This window comes from Theobroma umbraticum, unplaced genomic scaffold (assembly GCF_002168275.2).
Source record: "Theobroma umbraticum cultivar Fairchild unplaced genomic scaffold, ASM216827v3 scaffold_95.0, whole genome shotgun sequence".
NCBI lineage: Eukaryota > Viridiplantae > Streptophyta > Magnoliopsida > Malvales > Malvaceae > Theobroma > Theobroma umbraticum.
Window position 1 is genome coordinate 7,016,389 of NW_018397257.1, and position 26,817 is coordinate 7,043,205.

Below are 26,817 nucleotides of genomic sequence, written 5' to 3' on the forward strand. Positions count from 1 at the left end.
AAATTACCATAAAGGTATTTAACAAATAATTTTTTATTAACCATGAATTTCTTTACTCAAAATAGAAAAAATTAACTTTGTTCGGGTGGAATTGAATCCGACTTAGAGCATGTTTGGCCTGATTTTTTTTTAGCTCTTATAAAAAATAATAGTTTTTAAAATTAAGTTAAAGTTGTTTGATAAATTTCATTTTTATAAGCTCTTTTTTATAGATAAGCTGTTTGGTAAAATAATTTATATAAACTCTAATTTAGGTTAAAATTACCATAAAGGTATTTAACAAATAATTTTCTATTAATCATGAATTTCTTTACTCAAAATAGAAAAAATTAACTTTATTTTTTATCAATTTAAAATAAATTTTTAAAAGTATAAAAGCATTTTTATATAACATAAAGTTTATAATTAATAATAAATCATAAAAAAAGAGTTTCACAAATAATTTCTAGTTAACACATAATTTATAAATAATTTATAAATTAATGATTTTTATTTTCCATCAATGCCGTAGCTATTTGGTTACGAACTCTACCCATATGACTATCATCCAATGCTTTGAACCCATTTTCTCATCATAAAATAGTTTAAGAAGAAAATTTATTCTATACACAATTAGTTGAAAATAATAGATATTGTCATTTATTTCATAATTTTAATTGAAATTTTAAGTCTAAATTATATAGTACAAAGTTTTATAATTGTTAAATTTTCTTGTAAAATCAAAATATGGATTTATATTATTTATTTTTGTATCTTTATCAAAATTAGGTTAAGTTAATTTGGTTTTGATAAAAAGATAATATTTTAATCAAAAATATGATCTCTTATAGTGAGTTAGACTTTAATTCTATTTGAGAAAACAATTGGTTTATCAAAAACACAAAAGAAAAAGTACTATTATCATACCTATTTGACATGAACAAATTATTAACATGAACAAACCTATTTGATTTATTTCAATCATAATCAATAAATATTACATATATAAAAAAAATTAAGAATAAATAAATATCACATAATTGATATATCAAACAATAAATTGAGAAATATCAAATAATAAAGAGAGTTTCAAAACTCAAAAAAATAAAGAATGATAAAAAATAAAATAAAAAACAAAACTAAAAATGAAAAAAATAATACCTTAATTAAGTTCTGATTTTTTTGTTTTTGTTCTTTTTAATTTTTGTAAAAATAAAAAACCCTTGATTTGCAGAAAAAGAGAGAGGAGTGGGAGATTGATAGGAAGAAAGGGAAGAGTATTTTTAGGAGAGAGAAGGTTTTTTTGAGAAAAAATAACTTTTTTAATAAGCTGGCGTGTTTTTTAAAACAAGAAAAGAAAAAGCTCTTAATTGAAGTTTTTTTTAAAGTTCTTTTTTTCAGATTTTATTTTTTAAAAAAAATTATTTTTTTAAGAACTTTTTACGAAATTTTATTTGACTCAATTTTTATTTTTAAACAATAAATAAATTAAATATAAATCAAACAAAACGGGTACTTAAGCTCAGTTTAAGCCCAATCCAAAAAGCAAGCTCAGCTTGCGAGGTATGCATGTCATGGAGCAGGAACACTGGGCTTTATCTTTTATAGGCCTAGAAAAGATCAGAATTGATAATCAGCCCAGGCTTGACAAGGCTTTTGTTTTTAATTAATTAATTAATTAATTTAAGAAGGGGTTGGTTCTATTACGTGGCTTTAGTGTATTGGTGAACCAGGAAAAACCGCATCTACAGTACCGTATTTCCAAAATACAACATTGGCCTTTTAAAAAAATGTAAATCTGGCGGCCTGCATATTCAATTCCTTCCCAGAAAAAAAAAAAAAAAAAACCTCGGAAGTGAAACAAAGGAAAAGATAGTAGAGAGTTGGAAGAGTTGCAGTAACCCAGTGAGTCAATAGATGATATAGGAATAGAAAAATGGCGGTGGAAACGAATTTCGCATCGTTGTTTGGGAAGCTTAAGGTAGAAGATCCATGGCTCCCTCCTCGAACCTGGGAATCCATTCCTTCTCAGAGCGGCCGGCCTCCTCTTCCCAGCTCTCAAGCTCCCATTTCCTCCTCATCATCTGTCTCAGTAAGCCTAATCATCTCTCTCTCTCTCTCTCTCTCTATATATATATATATATATATATATATAGTTATAGTTATATGTAAGAATTTTTAGGTGTAATTTGGCTTTATATGTTTCATACATTTTCGGTTACATCAACGATCAAGTGACTACATTGCATGGGCAAGCTTTGATGCTGATTTTTTTCTTCTTCTGGAGTTCTTGTAATTTTAGTGCCTTATATTTCCTACATTTCGTTTCTTTTCTTCATTTTTTTCTTTAGAAAAATTTATTAAGTACGAAATGTGTTTAGTTACTTAAGCTAAACTAATGTTATTAAGAAAATTAATTTAATTTTGTATGAAATAATGATTTGTGAATCAATTTTAATCACAATATGAGTTTTATTAGGAAGTGAAAAACCACTAGCAAAACTGCAAAAGGAATAACCAAATGCTTGTCGTTTTGGATTAAGATTCTACTTTGCTGATTGCTTTTATGATTTGAATAAGCAGTTACTTGGCAGGCTGGATCTCTAATTAAGCATGCTGCATCAAGTTGTTTTGGTTGAATAATTATTTGTAACTTGAGCACGCAGCATGTATATAAAGAAAAATGAAAAAAATTGGAAACTTAACTGAAATGAGCTCTGCTGCAATTTGTGGTAAGGGAATGTGCAGAACTATGATTTTTCCCTATAGAATGATTTTGTCTACTGTAATCAAACCGTTGTTTTTATCATCAATATAATTGTAGAAGATCCATTTTGAGTCACATGAAGAAAGTGCACTCTTTGAGACTCTAATGATATATTTTGTTGCATGGTGATTCTTCTTACAAATATGATCAACCATACAGATTACTTTTAAGCTGCACTAATGAATTTTGTTTCTTTAAAATAATCAAGATGGCATTTTTGTCACAGGAGGCAAGTTTGGTGAGGTTGGCTCTGAATGCACTGCAAGGTGTAGAATCATCTCTTATTAGTGTAGAAAAGCTTTCTGCTGCCTTTTGTTCTGATCCTGCTGATAGGACTTTTCACCAAACGCCTAGTCTTTGGAACCGGTCTTTGAGCACTCATGCTCTGGGGAAGATTCTCTTATCCATAGGCCGCTTGGGTTTCTTAGTTTTCCTTCTCCGTAAGTTTGTAGATTATTTCAAGAATTTGAATCTCAGTGGAAATTCATATTCGCTAGGAAAGAGCTGGGAAAATTCTCAAGCAGCAGACAATCAAAATCATGGTGGCTGTGAAGTGCAAGAGGAAGAGGGTCCTCGATACAGTCTTGTTAATCAGGCATTCTCTGTTGCTGTAGGAAAGGTTTTGGAAGGGTACATTTGTGCACTGGACACATTATATGCATCAGTAAATTTAAGGCGTTCAGCAAAGAGTGCTGAAATCTCTTCGTGTGTGTCTTCTGGCTGTCTTACAAGTGTGGTTTACTCTGAAATTACACTATTGGAGGTATACCTGCACACAAAGGAATTGAGGACCAAGATTGAAGCTCTTGGGAATATTTGCAACCTGCATAATCTATCTCTTTGCTTCTCAGAATCTTCTTTTGCAGAATTAATTTATAAAGCAACTATGGAATTTCATAACTTCTACAGAGGAGGTGATCTGCTTAGTTACTTGTACACACAGCTAAAGGTTAGTTTAATTGAATGTTGTGTTGTCGTTGCTTTTACTTAGAAATTTCTTTTCTGTCAATTTTACTCTTTATACCAATCAAGCTTCATAGTATGATGTTCTTTACCATGGTTGTTCACTGTCCAGTGTTAATTTCCAAACTCTTTTATAAGCTAAAACTGATAGTCAATAAACATTTTTTTTGTTGCCATCAGAAAGGGCACATATTGTGGTGGGGTACCTCTAGAGTCTAGAACCACTATATATGGGGCTTTATTGATTGAACGATCAGAAGTTACAAGTTCTTGGTTGCTTAAAGTTTTTGAACATTCCTTTTTTTGTTTGAAAGATAGAAGCTTATTAAGAACCAAAAACATCTTATTTCTGAGAAATACTTTTTCAACCTTGTGGTTCTGCTAATTAATCCTTTTTTAGCCAATTCTTCTTGTAGGTTGCGGATCCTGCTCACTGTTCTTTACTGAAGTTTCTCTTTCTTCAGTCATGTGAACCATACTGTGAATTTATAAGGTCATGGATATTTAAAGCTGAGATTAATGATCCATATAAGGAGTTTGTAGTAGAATATATTGACACGTTACAACATTATTCCTTTGGTAAAGCTGGCATCTCAATTGACTTTCTGGTGGCAAGTGTCAAGGTAATCAGTTATGACATGGGTTTAATTCATTATGTATAGATATTTCATATTTTGATCGTGTCTCTGTCAATTCTAATCGTCTTAGTTGAGACTATTTGTGTCAGGAGCGGGATGGAGCTGCTGTTCCATGTTTTCTGAAGGATGTTTTGATTCCACTTGTCAGGGCTGGTCAGCAGCTTCAAGTTCTAATGAAATTGCTTGAAATTCGTAAATATGTTGACCGTGGAGACCATACTCATTCAGATTTTCTTCCTTGCTGGAGTGGTTTTGCGGGCAGCAATCCATTTTATGCATCTTCAATCACTTTCGGCAAAGAAAATATAGAAACCTTGGTTCTCATGAGGAATAATTACTATGAGAGCATGCAGGAGAAACTTGAAAGCTTTCTGACAGGATTGGAATTCAGTTATCAGCAGGTATCATGGTTTTCTTGTAGGTATCTGTATGATGTTGCTCTCTTCCTCTGTGCTGTGTGAAGTAGGTGATAATAAAATATGCAACTATAACTTGTGTTTATTTTGTTTCCTCTCCTGTTTATTTATTTATGATTATTTGCAGTGTACGATGGTTCAACAACCTATATAGCTAGTTGTAACAATTAATGTTATGCTGCAGGCTGTCTAGGCCATTCATGGTTCTAGCTCTCATAAAATTTATAGCCCTTTGGTCTTAACTAATCGAGGAGGATTAGTGCTTTATTCATTTTTTATTTAGTGAAATGCTGAAATCTAATTTATGACTTGTATCTCATTATACCATTAAATGTTCAATCTTGATAATTTTTATTTCAGGTTGGCTTCTAACCATGAATATCCTGCCTGTTCTAAAAAATTTTCTTGTGAGTAAAACTTTTATTAACTGAAACATAGCTACTTCTATTAGCTTCTTGACAATAAGCTTTCTAGAGATCAACTCTTTTGACGAGTAAATGTGAACTGATTGATCTTTACCTAAAATAATTGTTACCAAAATAACCAGGGCAATTCTTGCAACCAAAAGATCTATTTGTAACTAATACTCCGTTAGTTCATACATCAGATTTCTGGGCGGTAACAGGGTACACTACGCAGCGCATCCAATAGCTGAATGGGTGAAGGAAATTAAATGTGGCAAGGTGGATGTGCTTTGTTAATGTAACCTATCTAGTGCCAAGTCTTTATCAAACGTCAACCATAAAACCAATTGGAAATACAAAAAATAGTAAATATCATACAGTACCTGCTCATTTGATAACTTCTTAGGCAGTAATCTGAAAGAGCTAGAATTCTAACCTTGTGTCAGGACCAGTATTTACTAATAATTAGTTAGGGTATTTAGTGATCATACAAAAGAAGGATATTTTAAAGCATCATAGAATCCATTTATTGGGAAAAAGATTAGGTTTTTTTTTTTGGCCATTGTACCAAGTAAACTTTTAGTTACCCCTGTTAGATGTTCTGTATGCTAAGAACTTAAACTGATTCTGCTATTTCAGCATAGAGCTGTGTAAATTTCTTCTGTTCTTCTGACTCCCATTCCAGACCTAGGAGTAAACCATTTCTGGAATTGATGGAGTAGATAGGGTAAATAATGTGAATATTCCTTTATTCTTGGAAACTTTTCTTTTTCACCCTTTTACCTTGACTCTCAAGGATAAGAGTTCAAGTTGTAAAATGGTGAAGGTGTTATTCATTGCCAATGGGCAACTGTTATGCTTTTAATGCTGTTTTACCCAGTTCTTTCCTGTGCCTTACACAAATGTTCATTTTCTAGGGCATTCTGCATTGTGCTGAACCTATTTTCTTTGGTAATGGTGGAGGCAGCCTAAGTACTGCAGCTTCACTCACAGTGGATGACAGATTGGTTATTACTTCAACTCAACAGAGTTGCCCAAATGTGTAATCTCTCTCGCTTTCTCTGTGCATGTGTATAAATGTCTATTTTTTTTTTTGTTTCCGATGTCCGGGTTAAATTGTAGAAAGGCATTTTTTCCCATCCCTAAAACTCTTTCCTGAACACTTGATAAGACTGGTAATGTAATACAGCAAGTAGGCTAAGGGTTTGATAACACCACCTAAAATTTATCATTATGAAGGAACAAATTTTCTATTCCCAAGGGTTGATAAAGGTGATAGAGCATTTAATTTTTAATTGTGTGAAAAATTTTTCAATTGCCTAAAAGAAATATTGATTATTTTGGAGTGAAAAGATTTAATTTTTACAGTGATTGAGTGGTTCAAATTTAGAGGTTTCCTATCTTGAAGTTTGGGAATTTAGTGTTTGGAACCTAATATTTGGAGGTTATTCGGAGGTAAAAGGTAGAAAAAAAACAAGAAAAGTTAGTACCCAAAATTGGGTTCAGGCATCTAGCCATGACCATGACCAAGGAAAACTTGGTTGCAGAAGTTATTTCATCCTGGTATTGCAGGTATTTAAATGGTGCCCATGTTGTCTCCCTGATTTGAGGTCTTGCAATGGGCTTATTTGTTTGGTGCCCATATTCTAGGACCAGTTGCAGGTTTCAATTGCATTTGAAACCATAAATTTTAGAAGAAAAGATGAAAAACCTTGTTCCACTGAGGGATAGTGCTCCTTGGTGCGACCTTAAAAGAGCAGAATTAGAACTGGAAAGATTTCACTAATCTCTTTCCTATGAAGGCCTGACATCCAACTTGGGAAAGCTGGCAAAGTTGATTTCAAACATCTCCAAGATTGAAACATAGGCTCGATAGCATGAACCCAATATAAGACTAATATACTACTGCCTATCTTATATCCAGAAAATCTGATTTAAATAAAATTTTCTACTGCACATTACCACAAGAAAAATAAGTAATCTTCTCCACCTGATAAAGCATCAACATAAATGGATCAGTGATTCTGTTATTCCATGATATTTTCCTTTTATTTTGGTCACTTAAATTTTTTTGTAAATTAAAGGATTTGATGGTCAAATCCTTGTTAAAACTATTGAAGGACTATGCTGGCAAGCTAGATATGACTTGAATAACATCAGGAAAGTATGCAATATATTCAGGCATGTCAAGATTAGGGGAGCCTGACATTAATTCCAGTCATTGTTCACTATGATTGTTTTATACTCTGTCACATGTTTCAGCTTCAAATCTTTTTTCATTGTCATCATTTTACTTCATATGCTTTTCCGGTTTGACCTGGATTTCTTTTGATTTTCAGGTCTCTTGATGATAATGATTTAGATGACTCTAGTACAAAAGATGGGTCCTCTCATGTAGCTGACATCTTTGAGTTATCTGAGTGTTCATCAATGAGTAGTTTTGAAGGACAAACTGAGTCCGAGCAGTTGATTGAACAATCTAATCATTCAGTTTGGCCTAAACAAAATTATTTCTCTGCACTAAGCTTTTCTGTCAGTCACCCAATTGATAGCTCATTGCAACAAGCTTTTCAGAATGAAAATTCTTACCACGTGGAAAGTAGTTCACAGGAATTTTCTGAAAGAACAGGTCACCATGCCAATTTTATAGATTCTGAATCCAATGGGACAATGTGTGACAACATATGTTTGCACCTTGAGTCAAACTGGTTGTGTGCAGAAGCTGAATGCGCAAATATTCTACCTTACAAGGTCTGGCCAGTTGACAGTGTAAGGAGTAATGCTTTTTATATTGATGGAGGCTGCAGGGAGGATAAAAGGTTACATCTGTCTGATTCTGGCATAAAGATGAGACAAGGTAATATGCAATATTTCGATAACGTTGTGCAACATTTGGGTGAATCAATTGCTAGCAACAATATTTCAACAGTGGATGCCTCAAACGAGGATCAACTCCAAAAGGACTCTACTTTGGGGTTATTTCCATCGCAACAGCTCAAGCCTATTTACAATGGCAGCCTTCTCAGCAAAAACCCAATGTTGACAAAAAATGTTCTTTGCCACCTGATGAGCAAGTGCGGTGATGCAAGCAGCATAGACTACCAACAAACTTTACCTTGCTTTGACTTTTCTTCAGTGGATGACCCTTGTAAGGTTTGTGTCAAAAGACTAGATGCTGGGTTTATACATGAATTATCTGAGGACACCAGTTCTTCTCTGACAAATGGTACAAGTTATCAGTCTGGTGAACGAGGCTATGGAGGAGATGGTTTCGTGGTTGACAATGCAAAAGTTTCTTATGCTGCTCCACCTTTGGAGTTAAAGAACCAAAATCAAGATGTCATTTCAACAACTGTTTCTGGTGGGAGTTATTGGGAGTGTTTGCTTGGTAGTTCTAGCACCCCTAATAGTAATGGGATTGGAGATGTCAAGCTGAATGCATCTTCTGTGTTTGAGATACCACTTGATTTCGTTATTGACAAATGCTTACTGCAGGAAATCTTGCTTCAGTATCCTTACTCATATTCCAGATGTGGAGGAACGATAATCATTTTCTGTTTGGACTTTTTATCATTCCAATTATTTTTTCTTATGTTCTTTATTGGTGCTAGATATCCGGCCCAAACCTGAATTTAATTTGTATAGAATAGAATGGCATGCTTTCATATGCTGCATTTACCATTGTCTTTAATATTTGATTTTAGATATAAATCTCTTTGCAGTGACACGTGCTAACAAAATTTGGCTGTCTAAATAATACCAAAAGCCACAAACAAATTGGTAATATACTTTTGAGGTTGTTATAAATATATGAAATTTGAGATTTTAGATATGCATTTAGTAACCCCAATGAGAGCTTCAATTGTGTCAAAGTCCTATCTTACGGTGCCACTTGTAGACCAACTCTAATTGACCCTATCCAGTCTTCTTTCTGCTCAACATTTTTATGTTGGATTGTGGTTTTTCTTAATTATATAAGATATAACTATGTCAGCAAGTTAACCATCAAGATGCTTGAAGAAGGGTTTGATTTTCAAGAACATTTGCTAGCGCTACGACGATACCATTTCATGGAACTGGCAGACTGGGCAGATTTGTTTATTATGTCCCTTTCCCATCATGTATGTCCACCTGTCTAAGGCTCACTTAAATGCTTTAATATTTGAATGTTGTATGGTTTTTCAGAAAAAAAGAATTGAATATTATGTGATTGCTAAAATGCATTTACTTTTACATGGAATCAACAGAAATGGTGTGTTACAGAGGTGGATCGGAGACTCTCTGAAATTCAAGGCCTTCTTGAGTTGTCAGTCCAGAGGTCGTCCTGCGAAAGAGACCATCATAAAGATAGGTTATATGTGTATGCAAAAGGACATGGCATGATGCCTCTCTCAACTTCTACAATCGGTACAATTATATAGTTATTGAAAGTCTTCTCGCTTTATTTTTCAAAGATCAGCATTCTCAGATCCTATTCCTTTCCTTTTATTCCCTTTTCAACCTCCACCTTGGAATTCTTTATTTGGTTTATTTATCATCCTAATTCTTTTTTTTTGCTCGATTTATCATCCTAATTCTGATGGGCTGTTAATAATGGCAGGTGTCCGATCCTTTGACTTTTTAGGTCTGGGCTACCAAGTGGATTGGCCTGTCAGCATTATTTTGACTCCTGGTGCATTAAAAATATATGCTGATATATTCAACTTTCTGATACAACTGAAGCTTGCTATTTTTTCATTGACTGATGTATGGTGCTCATTAAAGGTACAAGGGACATGCATACAGAGATATGAACATTCACACTTGCATATGCATGTATGCAAACATACATGATATTTGGCAACAAGTTCTTTTCCTTGAAAGTTGAACCAAGTTAGTGCTTAATTTCTTAAGTCAAACCCAGTTGTTTTCATTCTTATTGTGTTAAATATATATATTACAAATTGATAGTTCCCTGTTTATAATTATCTTGATCAAGTGTTGGTGTATTACCCAATATTCATATATCTGCATGTAGTTTCTCAATGCTAAAACTGAGCAAAGAATCACTAAAGAATTTAATCTTTTAGTTCTACCCAAATGATGGTATACTTCATATTTTCTCTTGTCCAAGCTTCTCTCAGAACATTAAATTTGCATTTATAATCTTTATGTTGTACTTTCTGAGAGTTAAGTGTTTGCAACATGAATTAGAAACTTGGGTTTTGGAAATCATGGAAATTCAAATGAATTCATGTCTTGATAAGGTACTTAAATGTTCGTTACAGGATGTAGTGCACTTGATAAGGCAAAAACGTCATTCCCCACTACATGAACATGAAGTGGGCCATTTTAACATGTTAATGAAGTTGAGGTATGGTCAATACTTCTTCCCTTTAGCACATAATTTCTTTGATTTTGTATTTTGCCCTTTTGGCTTAGAGCAAAGCATTTCACACTTATAGCCTATCTGCCTTTGCACTTGTTTGGAGCATCATTTGATGAAAGCTTGGAAGTATTGCTATTTGGAGGTTTGCAAAATATGAGGCATTCTAATATTTTGACTAAGCTTTAGTTTGAGAAATGGGAATTTCTAAATGGTAATCCAATCTTCACTCTCTTTGAATGTAAAGGTTCTTTCGGTGTGGGTGACCTCTTTTTTTTTTTACTTTTTGATCCTCTTTTTTCCTCAAAATTTTGGTGCTAAAGTCAAAACCTACATTCTAGTTTCTTAAGGAGCTCAGACCCTTCATGTCTAGAGGATTGGCTAATGGTGCAGTAGGGAGTATAAATTTGGCCTATAAAAATAAATTAAAATTTTCAGCGTTTAAATGGTTATATCTGAGAATGTATTCTCCAATCTCCTTGGTTTCTTACCGTCAAACTATTGTCATATGTGATGTTGAGGTAGAAAGCATAAAAAAAAAAAAACAGAATCCATTGTATAAAAGGTGTCTAACTTTTGATGTTATTTTTTTTTTTTTGTAAATTTTACATACCTTTGGCATTTAGGTCTTCATTTTATCAAGTAACATTTTTTTTTCTCTTTTCTATGCCAGGCATCAGGTCAACCATTTTGTATCTACATTACAGCAATATGTACAGTCACAACTATCACATGTATCATGGTGCAAGTTTCTTCACTCCTTTAAGCACAAGGTTTTGGAAAATTCTTTTCACATTTTGTGTTTATTTCTTATGCCAATTGTGTATTCAGTTTACTAAAGTGGTTTTTGTGCATTGCCTGCCTGAAGCTAAGTCTTTCTCTTTTCTGTTTGAGTCAGAATTTTTTCAGGGACCTTCTTTTACTGACTTTAGTGAGATTATGGTTTTGAATACGACTATAAAGAAATACGATCAATGTAGCCTACCCCATTTAATGGGAAATATAGCCTACCCCATTTAATGGGAAATGGCTTGGGTTGTCTTTGTTGTTTGGTAAGCAATTAACTTTATTGCAATCCAGTGGAAAAAGTACAGTTGAACTAACATTCATCTCAATTGAAGAAATAACTGATTGAAAAAACACCATAGTACAGTGATGTTCATTATCTATGTAGCATAACCTGGCAGATCCAGCAAAGCTATGTTTTGAATTTTACTAACATTTGCCTTATCATCCAAAGCCTTCTTTACATTTTGCTTTTCCTTGTTGTTTAAGAACAGAGCCTGAAAAATAATTGATGCACTTGATCCATGACAAAACAGCCCTTTGACGTTTTCATCTTGCAGAAATACAACGTTGCTTCCTATAGTTCCTTGTAACTGAATAGTTAAAATGCATATAATCACGCTATTGAATCATTATGACATAACATCACTGTTGAGAATTTTTAATGATTCCTCTTCTTCCCAAAAATCAATTGTTTGCAATCTCTTCTTGATGGCTAACTACAACCGAAAAGCCTGTTTAGGCATATGATGCTTGAACCAGACCGCCTCATAACAAGAAGCATGTGCGGCTTTCAATCTTATACAGTCCCATGAATTCTTTTTTCTTTGCAATAGATGGCCAAATTAGCCTACCCTCTTCTGGTTGTCCAGAAAATTTTGCATTTGATTTTTCGTTATTTCTTTTCCTCTAGTCTAATATGAAAGTTTCTGCCAGAGCAAATATCAACTCAATTCAGTTCCATACTTCCATATCTTGTTTTCTTTGTCTTGTCAACTTTGTAACGTGATTAGTTTGTTTTAATATTGACTTTTACTTATTTTAATCTGAGGAAAAAATTCTTCATATTTGTGTTATATCTTGAGACATTTTCATGGTTCTACAGGTCAAGGATATGATGGATCTTGAGTCAGTGCATATGTCATATCTAATTGATTCACTACATATGTAAGATGTACTTCCTTTTGAAGTTTGAGTTGTCAGTTTCAGTTTACCCTTTTCTTTTCTGAAAACCAAAAACTTAATTTCTTTCAGATATAATAGTATGCATTTTGGGTCTTACTGCCTTGATCCCCTTTGAACTAAGTTTTCTAATTTCAAACTCCCTACCAAGAAATATTTCTGGAACTTGGAAATTATCTATCACCCGTATATGCTGCTACTCCAACTATCTGTCCCTCTGTTTGCTTGGGCTGCTTGCTTGTAAATTTGCAATGCTTTGAAATATTCATACCTTCTGCTTTATGCATCATTGTCCAGAATTCCTTTATTCACATCTACTCTTATTCAATTGCCAAATTTGGTTTGATCAAAGCTATAATAGGCAGCATAATTTTTTTGGCATGCTCAGTTTCACATTATTTGGTCTTGCTTGGCTATGTAATGAGTAAAGATGATTCTTCACTAACACTACATGTGTACTTCTCAGATGTTTTCTCTCTGATGAAACACGATCTATAGCCAGCATCATAGAAAACATTTTGCAATGTGCCCTAGACTTCCGGTCTTGTCTTACTGGGGATATATGGAATGTAGGACTTGCTGAAGATGATTTATCGGATAAACTTTCTAGGATAAATATATCCCAGGTAACCTTCAAATTTATTTGCATGCTGTTTCAATATGCTTTAAAATCTGAGCTTTTAGTTTCTTTATTTGCAAGCAAGGATTGTGCTATGATGGAGTTATAATACTCTGGGCATGAATTGCTTCATTGCATTACTGTTGTCTATAAGATGCACTCATTTATTCATTCTTTGTTTATGTACCACCTTCATCGCATTACTGTTTTCTATGGGATTTACTCATTTAAGCATTCTTTATTTATGTACCACCACTAGTAGCAACCTGAATTTTGAGGAAGAAAGCTACATGAAAATGCTAGCAGATGCTTCTTATTGGAATTAATTAAGCAACTTTATTTTGGTGAGTTATGCTTAGTGGTGGCTCAGTTCACATCCTTTTTATGGTAAACGGAAATTACTTTGATGGCCTTGTTTCAAATGGGTTGACAAGTCTGGTATTTGTGTCTGTAACTTATTTGCAAGTTATTGATAACTAGGAGCAGAGCAAATTTTAAATCTTTCTTTTCTTTTCTTTTCTTTATTTTGAAAAAGTATTAAAGGGGAAGGATGGGACTCGGTTTCAAAAAAAAAAAAAAAAAGGGGGTCCCTACTAAAGAGGGAGGGAATTAAAATTAACTGGTAAAACATAATGATGATGTCAAGGAGATATTTTAATGAAGGCTTGAGAGGTTATTTTCATTGGCAGTATTACAAGGCAAAAGATCCCTGAGAAGGGATAGTAACCATTGAACAAGTAGGAAAGTGTTTGCAGCAAGTGAAATGATTTTAATTTCTTATGTCTCAGCAAACATTATAGATGAGAGGATGCCTATTTAGCCTACTAATTACATTTGTTTGGCAGGTTCTCGCCATAAAGCAAAAGTTCAACAAAAATCTCAAAGAACTTCATCTACTCTACATCAAATCACCTAAACATGGGGAGTTTGGGCTTTCCTGTTTCTGGGGATATCTCAACTACAATGACTTCTACTGTAATGGAAATGAAATGGGCCGTCATGCTTTCTCAATCTAAACTCCTTTCCATGCAGATTGAAAGTAGGCAGTGATTTGCATTCCTTATTTGAGATATGAGTTTACGGAAATGAGTTCAACAGTAGAAGCTCGAAACCGCATCATGGTTTAGATTTGATATTTTGTTGGACACTTAGCTGCAGCCAACCTGCATCTATCATCATGCTCTGCTGTGGGGATCCTTGTTCATGCGAGGTGGGGAATCAATCTCTTGTTTGGTTGGACAAGGTAAGCTGTGACATCCAATTTGTGATTTTTGGTGTTTCTGGCGTCGTAGCTGCAGTGTAAAGCCTAAAATTTTTCCATTGGCCTACTAGCTAACCTATTGAATTATTTTCAAAGGGAAAAAACTTGAATATGCTTCTGAGTTGCAATATTTTTCAACAAAAGGGCCTGTAAATGTCTCGTATTTATAGTATGGAAGCAAGTTATAGCGTTAATGATATTCTTTTTTGATTCGGAAAGGGGTTTTTGGACCTGGCCTTTTGATTTGGACATACATGCAGTTCATATCGAAGCTATAGTGTTGATAATTTTCATTGGTCTGCCTTTTCCTGTAAGTGAGAAAAATGCCAAAGGCAGTCCATATTTGTAAAATATTAGTTTGTGTACCGACTATTCTGTTAATTCTAGTCCTCGTTCCTCAGCTCAGCTCAGCTCAGCTCAAAACCAAAAAGGAATTATTATTTTTTATTTTGCTAGTATATAACCCAACAATGGAATAATTATATGCGAGGAACATTGCTCTTGTCACATCCTTAACCTTATCCAAAGAACAGTGCCGTATGCCATAGACAAACCATTCACTGGGTGTGAAGGCATGGCCTATTATTTTATTCTATATTTGATTTTTCATTTATGACAAATAAGATATTTCAAGGGTTTAAAATATAGGACTATTCTTATCTTTCACCAGCGATTTTAAATTACACAAACTTGTTTTTTATATAATCTATGCGTGTGCCTACTTAAATTTGATTTATATTAATTTATAAACCTTCTTGAACTTATTTGTAGTTTAGGAATAGTAATGTTATTTTATTTTTAAAAAGTGATATAAAATGATAAATAATTAATTTGTGAACATTTATTTATTTATTAAGGTTATTAAAACAAGCATTGACATTGAGCTGCATCCGAAGTTCCAAAATTCATGCACTTTCTCTGGCCAGGCTGCCGCATTGTGGACTGTAGGATGGGTTTGATTTGAGGCGAAACCTGAGACCCCACTACACGAGGCTAGAGTTCTAAAGTTGCTCGCTCTTATCCAAAGTAGTAACGGCAAACAGTTCCGACAAGGTTGAGGAAGATTGCTTTTCGTACTTTGATCAAATTTACGTTATAAATAATAAATTTTTATTCAAAGTAATGCTAATTTTCGGTGATATTTGGATATAATAATAATAATAATTTTATAAGCATTTTATCTTTTTAAAGAAATTGGACGGTCCGGTAGTCATGCTTTAGCATTTCTCTTTCTTATTCCCGGTCCTGATTGCTGCTATCAGACTGTTCCCCGTCACCATTCTCTGCAAGTAGTGACTTTGGTCAGACTTAGACCGTTGAAAATTGTCACTTCCAAATGGCAAACAATATCATACGTAACCGCACAACAACTGCTACTGCTGCAACTGCTACTCACTTTCTCCACTTCCATCTAGGTAAAAAAACAGAAACAAACAAACACTATAAGTTGTGACATCATTTTTTACAACGAAAAATGGGTAAGATATTCCCTTTGAATTGATTGGCATCATTATCTTTTGCTTGGACAACCCATATTTTGTGTTACTTTTTAGAGTGTGGGTTAATGAGAATCTCAGTCAGTTATCACTAATCAGTTTCGGGTGTGGCTCTTAGATATGGGTGAGCACACAAACACTACCACAACAACAAAAACAGAACAAAGTCTGGTTTTTGCAGTTAATGGACAGCGGTTTGAGCTCTCTGAAGTTGATCCTTCTACTACTTTGCTTGAGTTCTTGCGTTCCCAGACCTCTTTCAAAAGTGTCAAGCTTGGCTGTGGTGAAGGTCTGTCTTTTTCCTTTCTCTTTCTATTTCTTTATGAAAGTAATATTATTTCTTTTTTGAAATTCTAATCAATTATAAACGTTAAGTTTCATTTTGGATTGGTTCTCTTTAATGGGTCGATGTGTTTTCTTTAAATGGGTGGATGTCAAGTTCTTAAACTTGTTATTGCCTATAGACTCGTACGTGTGTTTCAATATAATAGTTTATTGTGCATTACTTTTTCTTTGATGGGTAGTTGGATTTTCTTCTTCTGAATGTAAAAGTTTATATTATTGCCATGGTTTTTCATTGCTGCATTGGGTTTAATTGTTTTGCACTTTCAAATTTGATGATTGTTCACTCTTTTGAAGCACTTCTTTTTATGCCAATTTTGTATAAACATATGACTGTTTCATTTAATGGTTTGTTTAAATTTTGGTTTTCCTAATACAGGGAAAATTGGTGGTTGAACACTTTTTTTTTTTGTTTGTACTTGAGAGGGGCATACCACCCTGGTCTTAACACTGTTAGATGACTATATAAAGCAGTGAAAATTTAAAACATAGTTTAAATCTATTCTTTTACCAATTTGTTTTGTTATTACATAAGTTATAACTTACAGGAATATTTTGAGTTGAAAAATTGCAATTATTAAGTGATGGTTTGCTAATTCTTGAATCTAGAATATGTCAGCTTAAATCATTTTACCAGTTCATGCTGTTACCAGAAAAAGGAAAATCCTTTTTGCCATGTCTTATCAACTTTTTTGAATATTGGTATAATTTCCATGTTTTCAGTATCTTTCATCATACTTATTTTCATATTTTATATGAATTTTAGTATTCTGCAGGTTTTCCTTTTTCAGATTCTATTCATAAATTGAGTGTTGAATAGTTAAAGTTGGAAATTAAATTTTTATTTACATTTATCATATGTTTTTACTAAAAAGGTTTAGATAAATTAGGGTCTTATGTTTTAACATGTACCAAACAGTTTTTCTTGTGTAAATTCAATAATTATTGTAGTGCTTAGATTTTCAGTTTTGTTAATAATTTTGTTTGGTTATCTGCTCATCAGTCTAATCTATGTTTATGTATCTGCCGTTACAAGGCAGAGGAAATAAAAGTTCTTGTTGATTTGAATCTTGGATTGCTTTCATAGTTTGAGACTTTAGACAATAACAGCCAGCTCTAACCCAAGTAACTGTTTTGCTTTATGGAAGCGAATTGTTTAGAAGTCATTCTAGTATTAGTTTAGAGCTGGCTTATCTATTTGTTGATTTTTGTATCTCCTTTTGTCCTGTATTGCCAAATTTATGATTTCTGATACTGTTTTCTTGTTTGACAGGAGGCTGTGGTGCCTGTGTTGTCCTACTGTCCAAGTATGACCCTGTGCATGACAAGGTTGACGATTTTACTGTTAGTTCATGCCTCACACTACTTTGTAGTGTAAATGGATGTTCAATCACAACAGCTGAGGGGGTTGGAAATAGCAAGGATGGGTTTCACCCCATTCAAGAAAGATTCAGTGGTTTCCATGCTTCTCAATGTGGTTATTGTACTCCCGGAATGTGTGTTTCTCTTTATTCAGCACTTGTCAATGCTGATAAGACGAATAGGCCAGAACCACGTCCTGGATTCTCCAAGCTATCAGTTTCTGAAGCAGAAAAGTCTATTGCAGGAAATCTTTGTCGCTGTACTGGTTACCGACCCATTGTTGATGCCTGTAAAACTTTTGCTGCTGATGTTGATATGGAGGATTTGGGATTAAACTCCTTTTGGGAAAAAGGAGAAAGTGATGAAGCAAAGCTTAGTAGATTACCTCCATACCATCATAATAATGCAACTTGTACATTTCCTGAGTTTCTGAAGAAGGAAATTACGGCAGGTGTCAATCTGGCATCTGAAGGATATTATTGGTATAGTCCTGTTAGTCTTGAGCAGCTTCAAAGCTTATTGCAAATGGATGAGGAGAATGATGGAACCTCAACAAAGATTGTTGTTGGTAACACAGGAATGGGTTATTATAAGGAAGTAGTACATCATAACAAGTACATTGATTTGAGATATATTCCAGAGCTATCAATCATCAGGAAAGACCTGGCAGGGATTGAAATTGGAGCATCTGTGCCAATTTCTAAAGCTGTTGAAGCTATGAAGGAAGTAAATGAAGGTGAATTTAACCAAGAAGGTAAACTAGTCTTCAAAAAACTTGCTGACCATATGGAAAGGATTGCTTCAGGGTTTATAAGGAATTCAGCTAGTATAGGAGGAAACCTGATAATGGCTCAGAGGAAACATTTTCCATCAGATATTGCTACAATACTACTTGCTGTGGATACAATGGTTGATATATTGACCGGTCAGAGACATGAAAAGATCACGCTGGAAGAGTTCCTTGGGAGGCCTCCATTAGTTTCCAAAAGTGTTCTTGTAAGCATCAAAATTCCATGCTGGAAGTCAAGTAGGGATATTTCTTACTTGCTATATGAAACCTACAGAGCTGCACCACGCCCTATTGGAAATGCACTTTCCTATTTGAATGGTGCTTTCTTGGCTGAGGTTTCTCTTTGTAAAAATTCTGCTGGAATTATTCTAAATAACTGTCGGTTGGCTTTTGGTGCTTATGGAACAAAACATTCAATCAGAGCGAGGAAAGTTGAAGAGTTTCTATCTGCAAAATTGCTAAATGTAGGTGTTCTATATGAGGCTATTAAACTCGTTGAAAGTACTGTATTACCTGAAGACGGGACCTCCTGTCCAGCTTATAGATCCAGCTTGGCTGTTGGCTTTCTCTTTGAGTTCCTAAGTCCCTTTATTAACAACCCAGCAGATACTAATAGCTTTCAACGTGATGGATCTAATAGCTCTTTGCTGTTCAAGGATTCCAAAATAAAACAGAATTTTGACCAGTTTGATCAAATCAAATCCTCAACTTTGTTATCATCTGCAAAGCAGGTGATTCAGTTGAGTGAAGAATACCATCCGGTTGGAAAGCCAATTACAAAAGCTGGAGCCACCATCCAAGCTTCGGGTTTGTCATATCTTACTTCTTATTCTTTGATCTTGCAGTCATAGGTTCACCAGTAACAACTTTTAAGACTCCATTTGGTTGTTACTTTTGTTGCTTTTTTTTTTTTCTTTCTGTTAATTGCATTATGATTTTCCAAAAATGGCTATAAAACAAAAGAAAGTAGCCCCCCAAAAATATCATTTTTTGATTAAAAAAGGGTTAAAATATTTCACCAATTCAAATATGATTATTCTATTTAGAAGCAAAATCATGCATTTTGTTGCCATGAAAGTTTTATTTGTACTTTTTAATTTTTCAAAGATATCTTTTCTTGTTGCTTCCAAAAGCAAAATTCATGTAACAAAAGTGACTAACTAGATGGAGTATATATTTATGTTATCAATCCTTTTCTGCCATTTTCTAGTAGCATTACTCTTGATGAGGGTAATTAATTGGGTGGAACATGCTAGTGCAACTGTGCATACACTTGTGCTTCTCTAAGCACAATTTGTGCTTGAAACTATTGCCAGCTATTAAGCTTATTTTGGATAATGCCTTGTTATTTAAAATGTTAAACATAAATGCTTCTGTGGATAAAATTAACTTCTTGTTTCCTGATTCATCAAGAATACATTGGATCAGATGTATCCAAGATTGTTTCTTTTTTTTTTTGTAAAAGTCACTCTTATTTTAGCTTTCATTTATAAAGTTTCATTTACCTGCTGCATGCACTGTACAATTAAATATTTTCAATGCTGCTCAGTCACCATATTTTGTAGGTGAGGCCGTTTATGTGGATGACATTCCATCTCCAAGAAATTGCCTACATGGAGCATTTATTTATAGCACAGAGCCTCTGGCGCGGGTGAAGGGCATAAAATTTAAGCCCGGATCATCACTTGACGGAGTCACCACACTTATTTCTTTCAAAGACATTCCTGGGGAGAATGTAGGTTCTCAGACCATGTTTGGTAGTGAACCTTTATATGCAGATGAGCTTACTCAATGTGCCGGTCAGCGCATTGCCTTAGTGGTAATTCCATGGTTTCATTTTTGTTACTTTGCCATATCTGGCCTCTGTTTTTGTTTGTTTTAATCATCATCAAGTTTCCTTTAAGGGCTTTTGATGTATAATATCACTATCTCATCAATAAAATGACATATTTAAAACTTGATCCTATAAATTACTATCTTAGGTTGCAGATACACAGAAAAATGCAGACATGGCAGCCAACCTTGCAGTGATTGATTATGACAAGGAGGATCTAGAACCAATATTATCTGTAGAAGAGGCTTTTGAGAGATGTAGTTTTTTTGAGGTCCCTCCTTACCTTTACCCTGAACAAGTTGGTGATTATTCAAAGGGAATGGCTGAAGCCGATCATCAAATTCTCTCTGCTGAGGTAATTTTCATACTTTATTGTTGCTTCTGCTCTCTCCCTCTCTCCCCCACCCCAATTTATCCTTTTCCTTTCCCACATTCCTTGTTCTTTTTCTCCCTGTGAGTATATCTTTTAGTACAACCCATTTTTGCACTTTTTTTTGGAAAAGTAATCATGATACAAATTCATATAGGCTCATTTATTTGAGAACCATTTTTTAACTTGATCATGGGAAGTTTTCTTTGGATTTTTACATCTAGATCAAACTTGGATCACAATACTATTTCTATATGGAGACACAAACTGCTCTTGCTGTGCCAGATGAAGACAACTGCATGGTAGTATACACTTCAAGTCAATGCCCTGAGACTGCACATGATACAATAGCTAAATGCCTTGGTGTTCCTGGACACAATGTTCGTGTGATTACAAGAAGGGTCGGAGGAGGATTTGGTGGAAAGGCCATAAAAGCAATGCCTGTTAGTATCTTTCTGTGTGCTCATCTCATTTTTTCTTCTATTTCTTGGTTTTTTAACTTTTCTTCTCAACTATCACAAGGTATTCCTTGTTTCCAGCCTCGAATTGCTATTTTAAAAATTATAGACAGAAATATTGAATTAGAGCTGCTAATTTACTAATTTTATATTATTTTTAGATGATAGATTTGTTTTGTATAGTCAGCCAAATATAACCCATGTGATTGATTTTGTTTTCCATCTGCATGTTATGCTTGTTTAGTACCGTCGTATAACAAGTTAACAACATAGAGATTCATTTCACTCTTGCTTGTCAATAGTTTTTAGGGCATGTGTTTCTGGTAAATATTATTGCACATCAGCATTATTATATGCAATAATTTTGTTTCTTTTTTCCTTTAACTAAAACTTGAATGAAGTCTATTAAAGATATATGTAAACTAGAAAGCTGATGGTTATCGTAATAAAACTTTTGACCTAAAACCAATTAGCAAAAGAGATAGGGAGCCCAATTTGAATATAAGGCCACAATTAAAATAACTGATGTTAGTTGACTTCACATAAGCAAAATAGAAGGAAACAACATTTGTGTAGGACATAAAACTTAGAATAAGCATAGAGTTGGAGGTTCATTTGTTTTGGAGACTATTTTCTAAATTCATGCTGAAGTGATTCTTGATCCTATCCCTCGCCTAACATCCTCTAAGTTTTGTGGTTTCTCAGAACTCAAAACAAGTGTCTCTAGCTTGTGCTATTTGTGTTGCTTAATTAGTCCATTTATGTTGCCACAGACTGCTTACAATGTGATGTTATAGGTTTCTACGGCATGCGCTCTTGCTGCCTACAAACTAAACCGTCCAGTCAGGATGTATGTCAATCGCAAGACTGATATGATAATGGCAGGGGGAAGGCATCCAATGAAAATAACTTACAGTGTAGGATTCAAAACTAACGGGAAGATCACAGCCCTTAAACTTGATATACTAATTGATGCAGGGATGTCACCTGATATAAGTCCAATTATGCCACATAATATACTTGGTTCACTTAGAAAGTATGACTGGGGTGCATTAGCTTTCGATATAAAGGTATGCAAAACAAACCTTCCAAGTAGATCGGCAATGAGGGCCCCTGGGGAGGTACAGGCATCATTTATTGCTGAAGCTATAATTGAACATGTTGCATCTGCCCTTGCCCTGGGAGTGGATTCTGTCAGAAATATTAATCTCCATAACTACGAAAGCCTTGAATTATTTTTCAAAACCAGTGCCGGTGAACCTTTGGAGTATACTTTACCTTCTATATGGGATAAGTTGGCCATGTCTTCAAGCTTTTACCATAGGACTGAAATGATAAAAGAATTTAATAGGTGCAATAAGTGGCGGAAAAGGGGAATTTCTCGAGTGCCTATTGTGCACCACGTAATGTTGAGAGCAACACCAGGGAAAGTAAGCATTCTACATGATGGATCTATTGTTGTTGAAGTTGGGGGAATTGAGCTGGGTCAGGGTCTCTGGACAAAGGTAAAACAGATGACTGCATATGCTCTTAGTTTGGTCCAATGTGGTGGAACAGAAGAACTTTTGGAGAAGGTGAGGGTCATACAAGCTGATACCTTGAGTTTAATTCAAGGTGGTTTCACTGCTGGCAGCACAACATCCGAGTCGAGCTGTGAAGCTGTAAGACTTTGCTGCAATATCTTGGTTGAGAGACTTACTGCTCTCAAGGAAAAATTGGTAGAGCAAATGGGATCTATAAAATGGGAGACATTGATTCTTCAGGTATGTATCTTCCCTTCTACATATTCGAGCTCAACTCATTAAGTTTCCACTTTGGCAGCTGGAGGACTTTGAGAGTTGCCCTCCTTTTTAATGACATCATTAGCCCATTTTTATGCTTACTCTGATATCTCTACGCCTATAGGATCTTCGTTAAACTCAAGTTCTTATTACCATACTTAGAGAAGAGTGTAAAGGAAAACAAAAGGTTTAGATTAGAGTCCTATAATTCATTTACTTATTTTTCTAATTCAAATTTTGGAAATTTGGGTAGTTTTCTTTACTGAAGTAGTAACATTTACTTTTGTAGATAATTCACATTTTTTGATTTAAGGGTTCTTATAACTAATAATATTTAACACCACTGCTTGTTAGTGAACTTCTATTTTAGGTACAACTACACCGCCAGGTGTATTTATGATTTCTTCGTTTATGTTTGTTACTTGTGGCACTAGCTTTTACGTCTAAATGTGCTAAATGTCTCTTTGCTTTTCATGGCTCCCATAAAGAAGATGTAATGTTGCAAATAATCTGTATATGCTACTGAGGTTTAAGAGTTGCCTCATTAGCCTTGTTCTTTAATTATTTTAGCAAAGGTTCTCAGTTTTTGGCTCAAACATGCTAGTTAAATGAGAAAAAAATTATGGGAATGCATTTTATATGGGCCTTTATTTTTATTCTGCCTTTTTATTTCCTCATGCACTTACATGATGAGAATTTGTTTATAGGAATAGATTGCTTAAGAGAGAAGAATATATACTTGATCTGATATAGATGAATAGATTGCTTAAGAGAGAAGAATATATACTTGATCTGATATAGATGATTATTGCAGTTTCTCACTTTTCATCCACCACATGCAGGCCTATGGGAGTTCTGTGAACTTATCAACAAATTCATTATATGTACCAGACTTCTCTTCCATGCAATACTTAAATTATGGTGCTGCAGTGAGTGAGGCAAGTATATCAGTGGCCCCTATTCTGCTTGTCTTTCATGCTTAGGGGTCTTTGTTGAAGTAAATCTGGATATAGTCCATTAAACATGATTGGGTTCCATCTTATATCATTTGCAGAATGAATTATACTAACATCTTGAAAACTAACCCTATAGTTGCTAATTATGAAGATCTGACATTGCAGGTGGAGGTAAACCTTTTAACTGGCCAAACCACAATATTACAGACAGATATCATATATGATTGCGGCCAAAGCCTGAATCCTGCTGTGGATTTGGGACAGGTTAGTCCAAATATAATCTTTTTCATGATCTTTAATTTAACATATTTGTGCTGGAGCCTTTGCTTATGTTATTTTCTTTTTCGTTATTTAGTCTTTACATGTCAAGAATTTTTAAATTTCCCTTGATCTAAATACATGTCATTTCCATAGAAGGATTTTCTGTGTCTCAATATGCAGGGAGTTGAGATAGTGAATAGGATCTGCATTATAGTTGCTCTGTTTTCCTTTCTTCTAATCAATTGATTAGTCAGCATGATCTTGTGATACTAGATTCAAGAATTAACAATTTTCTTTTTCAGATTGAAGGAGCTTTTGTTCAAGGAATAGGGTTCTTTATGCTTGAAGAATACCCCACAAACTCAAATGGCTTAGTGGTGGCGGAAGGCACTTGGACTTATAAAATCCCTACGGTGGACACTATACCTAAACAATTTAATGTTGAAATCCTGAACAGCGGACATCATAAAAAACGTATACTTTCATCAAAAGGCAAGTTCAGATTTTTATCAAACCTAGTCTGTTTTCTTTATGCGTGATTTTACCTAAATATTTATCTGATGTCTAAACCGCTTTTATGAATGGTGAAACCTATACTATGTTCTTTTTGGTCAATATTTCCTGCAATATCAATGTCAATTGTCTTTTGGCTTGATTAGTCATATTTGTTTCAGTTGACCATTTGGTTTCTAGAACCCTTTTGCTAATGTATGCACTTCCTGTTATCATCTTGCAACTTCATGTATTTTATGAGTGTTTGTATGTGTTTGTGTGCTCATGTGCATGTATGTATGTAAAATGCAAGACAATGCACACAAAGGATAGAATCCAATCATTGCTCCAATGCTCAATGTAGGTTATTACTTTTGATTTGGTTAAGTGCCTAACCGATTTGATTCAAGTAATGAAAATTATGACTGGAGTTGAGCGGTCTAGTAAAACTATTGCAGTCTAAGCTTTTGTAGATATTTGACTTTTGTACCAGGAACAATAATCTGAAATTTGAATTTCTAGAAACTCTGTATATCTGATAGTGGAGAAACATGATTAATCCTGTGTGGCTTCCGTGAAAAGATTGCTTTGTAGCAAGTCACCAGTTGAAAGTGCAAATAAATAATGAAAAGGATAGCAGAGTTGGTGTAGATTAGTATAGTACTCTATTTTGTCATTTCTCCTTCTATACTATATGTAGTTAGGTGCTTGAGGTGATCAAATTGCTGCTTGTTAATGTTTGTAGTAGTTCATGTATTGGACACAAGGATAAGTTTGGGGGAAAAAAAAGAGAAAACCAAAGTTATGAGACTGGTAAACATGATACTTATTATCAATTTCTACCATTTGTTCTTTTGCAGCTTCTGGAGAGCCACCGTTAACTCTAGCAGTTTCTGTACACTGTGCTATAAGAGCAGCTATAAAAGAAGCCAGGCAGCAACTTCATTCATGGGGTGGCTTAGACGAGTCTAATTCTACATTTCAGTTGGAGGTACCTGCCACCATGCCTGTCGTGAAGGAGCTCTGTGGGCTTGATAGTGTTCAGAGGTTCTTACAGTGGACAATAAGCACCAAGTGATGGGATTCTGCAGGCTGTGTGGTTAAATTTGTACTTAAAAACTTTTTCACACAAACTATGCCAAGTCAGTTAGACATCACTTACCCTATTATTGTACTTCAAGCAAGATTGAATTTATATTATAAAGCACAGAATTAGTTAATAAATGGTATTGCTTTGAGTTACTCAATGAAGAGCAAAGAAGAGTTCAAGATGTGCTTAATATTTGGTTAATGGCTTCATTCAAAACCAGCCTTTCTTAGAAAAGAAAATGAAAAAAAAAAAAATGAGGGGTATCAACGTTCTTATTGAGTAATAACAATTTGTAAATTAAGCCACAAATGGGTTTGATCTAAAAAGAGAAGCGTCTATCCTATTTATAACATTAATAAATTAGTTTTTAATTTCAAAAATAAAAAATTAAGGAAACTACTTTTTGATCTTAATCTGGAAAATATTCAATTTTATGAATAACTCAACCTGCCATAAATTAGTAAATTTCACTCTAAGATTATCTAATAAATTTTGTCACATAAAAAAAAAAAGGACAAAGGGTAAAGACAAAAGCCTAAAATTAAATGGCATTACTCAAAAATTAATATGAAATATATATATAAGTGTTAGATGTTTAAAAAATAATATAATTTTGGAATGTGTAACTATTAAACCTGGGATCATTATTAGTGTTTGTGTCTCGTGAGCAAACTTGTCAAATCTCAAGCTAGTTTTAATTTAAATTTTTTTTATCAATTATCATATATCTGTTGTTAAATTTAAAATTTTAAACATGTTTACTTTCACATATATGTTCCCTTATAGTAAAGTATAATTATTTTGTTTTCTACTCAATGCAAATCTAACCTAACTATTAATGTTATAATACGTGATTAATTCTAAACATATAATATATTCAATTAATTCTAAACATATTTAAGCAATAGTCATACTTAAATGAAAACACAAATACCTGGAAACATCTTCGTTCATACATCCCATTAAAATATAAACTTAGTATTTAGATTACATTTTACGTAATTTCAGTAAATATAACTAATCAAAACACATCATCAACATAAAGACTTCTAGCAGTGGAGTGATAGGGAATGTATTATGAGATACCATAACTTGCACCGTGGTAGAAGTAAAATTCATCAGAGGATACACTAAGTGGATCAGTTATTTGTAAAATAAAATAATGGGATGAGTTTTACGAACTCAATGATCATTGGCTCGATGAC

At 34.0% G+C, this 26,817-nt stretch overlaps 2 protein-coding genes across 4 annotated transcripts; both read left to right on the forward strand.

Annotated features, from left to right (window-relative positions):
- The first annotated feature begins 1,755 nt into the window (after positions 1-1,755).
- LOC110412362 (Spc97 / Spc98 family of spindle pole body (SBP) component) lies at positions 1,756-14,598 on the forward strand. 2 transcript variants are annotated; one of them, XM_021422893.2, is made up of 14 exons: positions 1,758-2,071; positions 2,973-3,695; positions 4,126-4,332; positions 4,437-4,748; positions 6,085-6,209; positions 7,507-8,676; positions 9,147-9,288; positions 9,415-9,574; positions 9,768-9,931; positions 10,435-10,520; positions 11,206-11,305; positions 12,424-12,485; positions 12,967-13,126; positions 13,965-14,598. In XM_021422893.2, exons 1-14 carry the CDS (start codon positions 1,916-1,918, stop codon positions 14,133-14,135), a joined length of 3,738 nt encoding a protein of 1,245 aa, XP_021278568.1. In that variant the 5' UTR covers positions 1,758-1,915; the 3' UTR covers positions 14,136-14,598. The 2 variants fall into 2 exon arrangements, with proteins under 2 accessions (XP_021278569.1, XP_021278568.1); XM_021422894.2 differs by lacking the exons at positions 12,424-12,485; positions 13,965-14,598 and having other exon boundaries at positions 1,756-2,071; positions 12,967-13,120.
- Positions 14,599-15,280: 682 nt separating this feature from the next.
- On the forward strand, positions 15,281-25,746 carry LOC110412066 (abscisic-aldehyde oxidase-like). Of its 2 annotated transcripts, XM_021422489.2 has the most exons (12): positions 15,281-15,433; positions 15,643-15,795; positions 15,995-16,165; positions 17,492-19,177; positions 19,936-20,189; positions 20,353-20,559; positions 20,799-21,017; positions 21,830-22,795; positions 23,656-23,751; positions 23,935-24,033; positions 24,333-24,522; positions 25,383-25,746. In XM_021422489.2, exons 2-12 carry the CDS (start codon positions 15,717-15,719, stop codon positions 25,598-25,600), a joined length of 4,185 nt encoding a protein of 1,394 aa, XP_021278164.1. In that variant the 5' UTR covers positions 15,281-15,433; positions 15,643-15,716; the 3' UTR covers positions 25,601-25,746. The 2 variants fall into 2 exon arrangements, with proteins under 2 accessions (XP_021278164.1, XP_021278165.1); XM_021422490.2 differs by lacking the exon at positions 15,281-15,433 and having other exon boundaries at positions 15,701-15,858.
- The last annotated feature ends 1,071 nt before the right edge of the window (positions 25,747-26,817 follow it).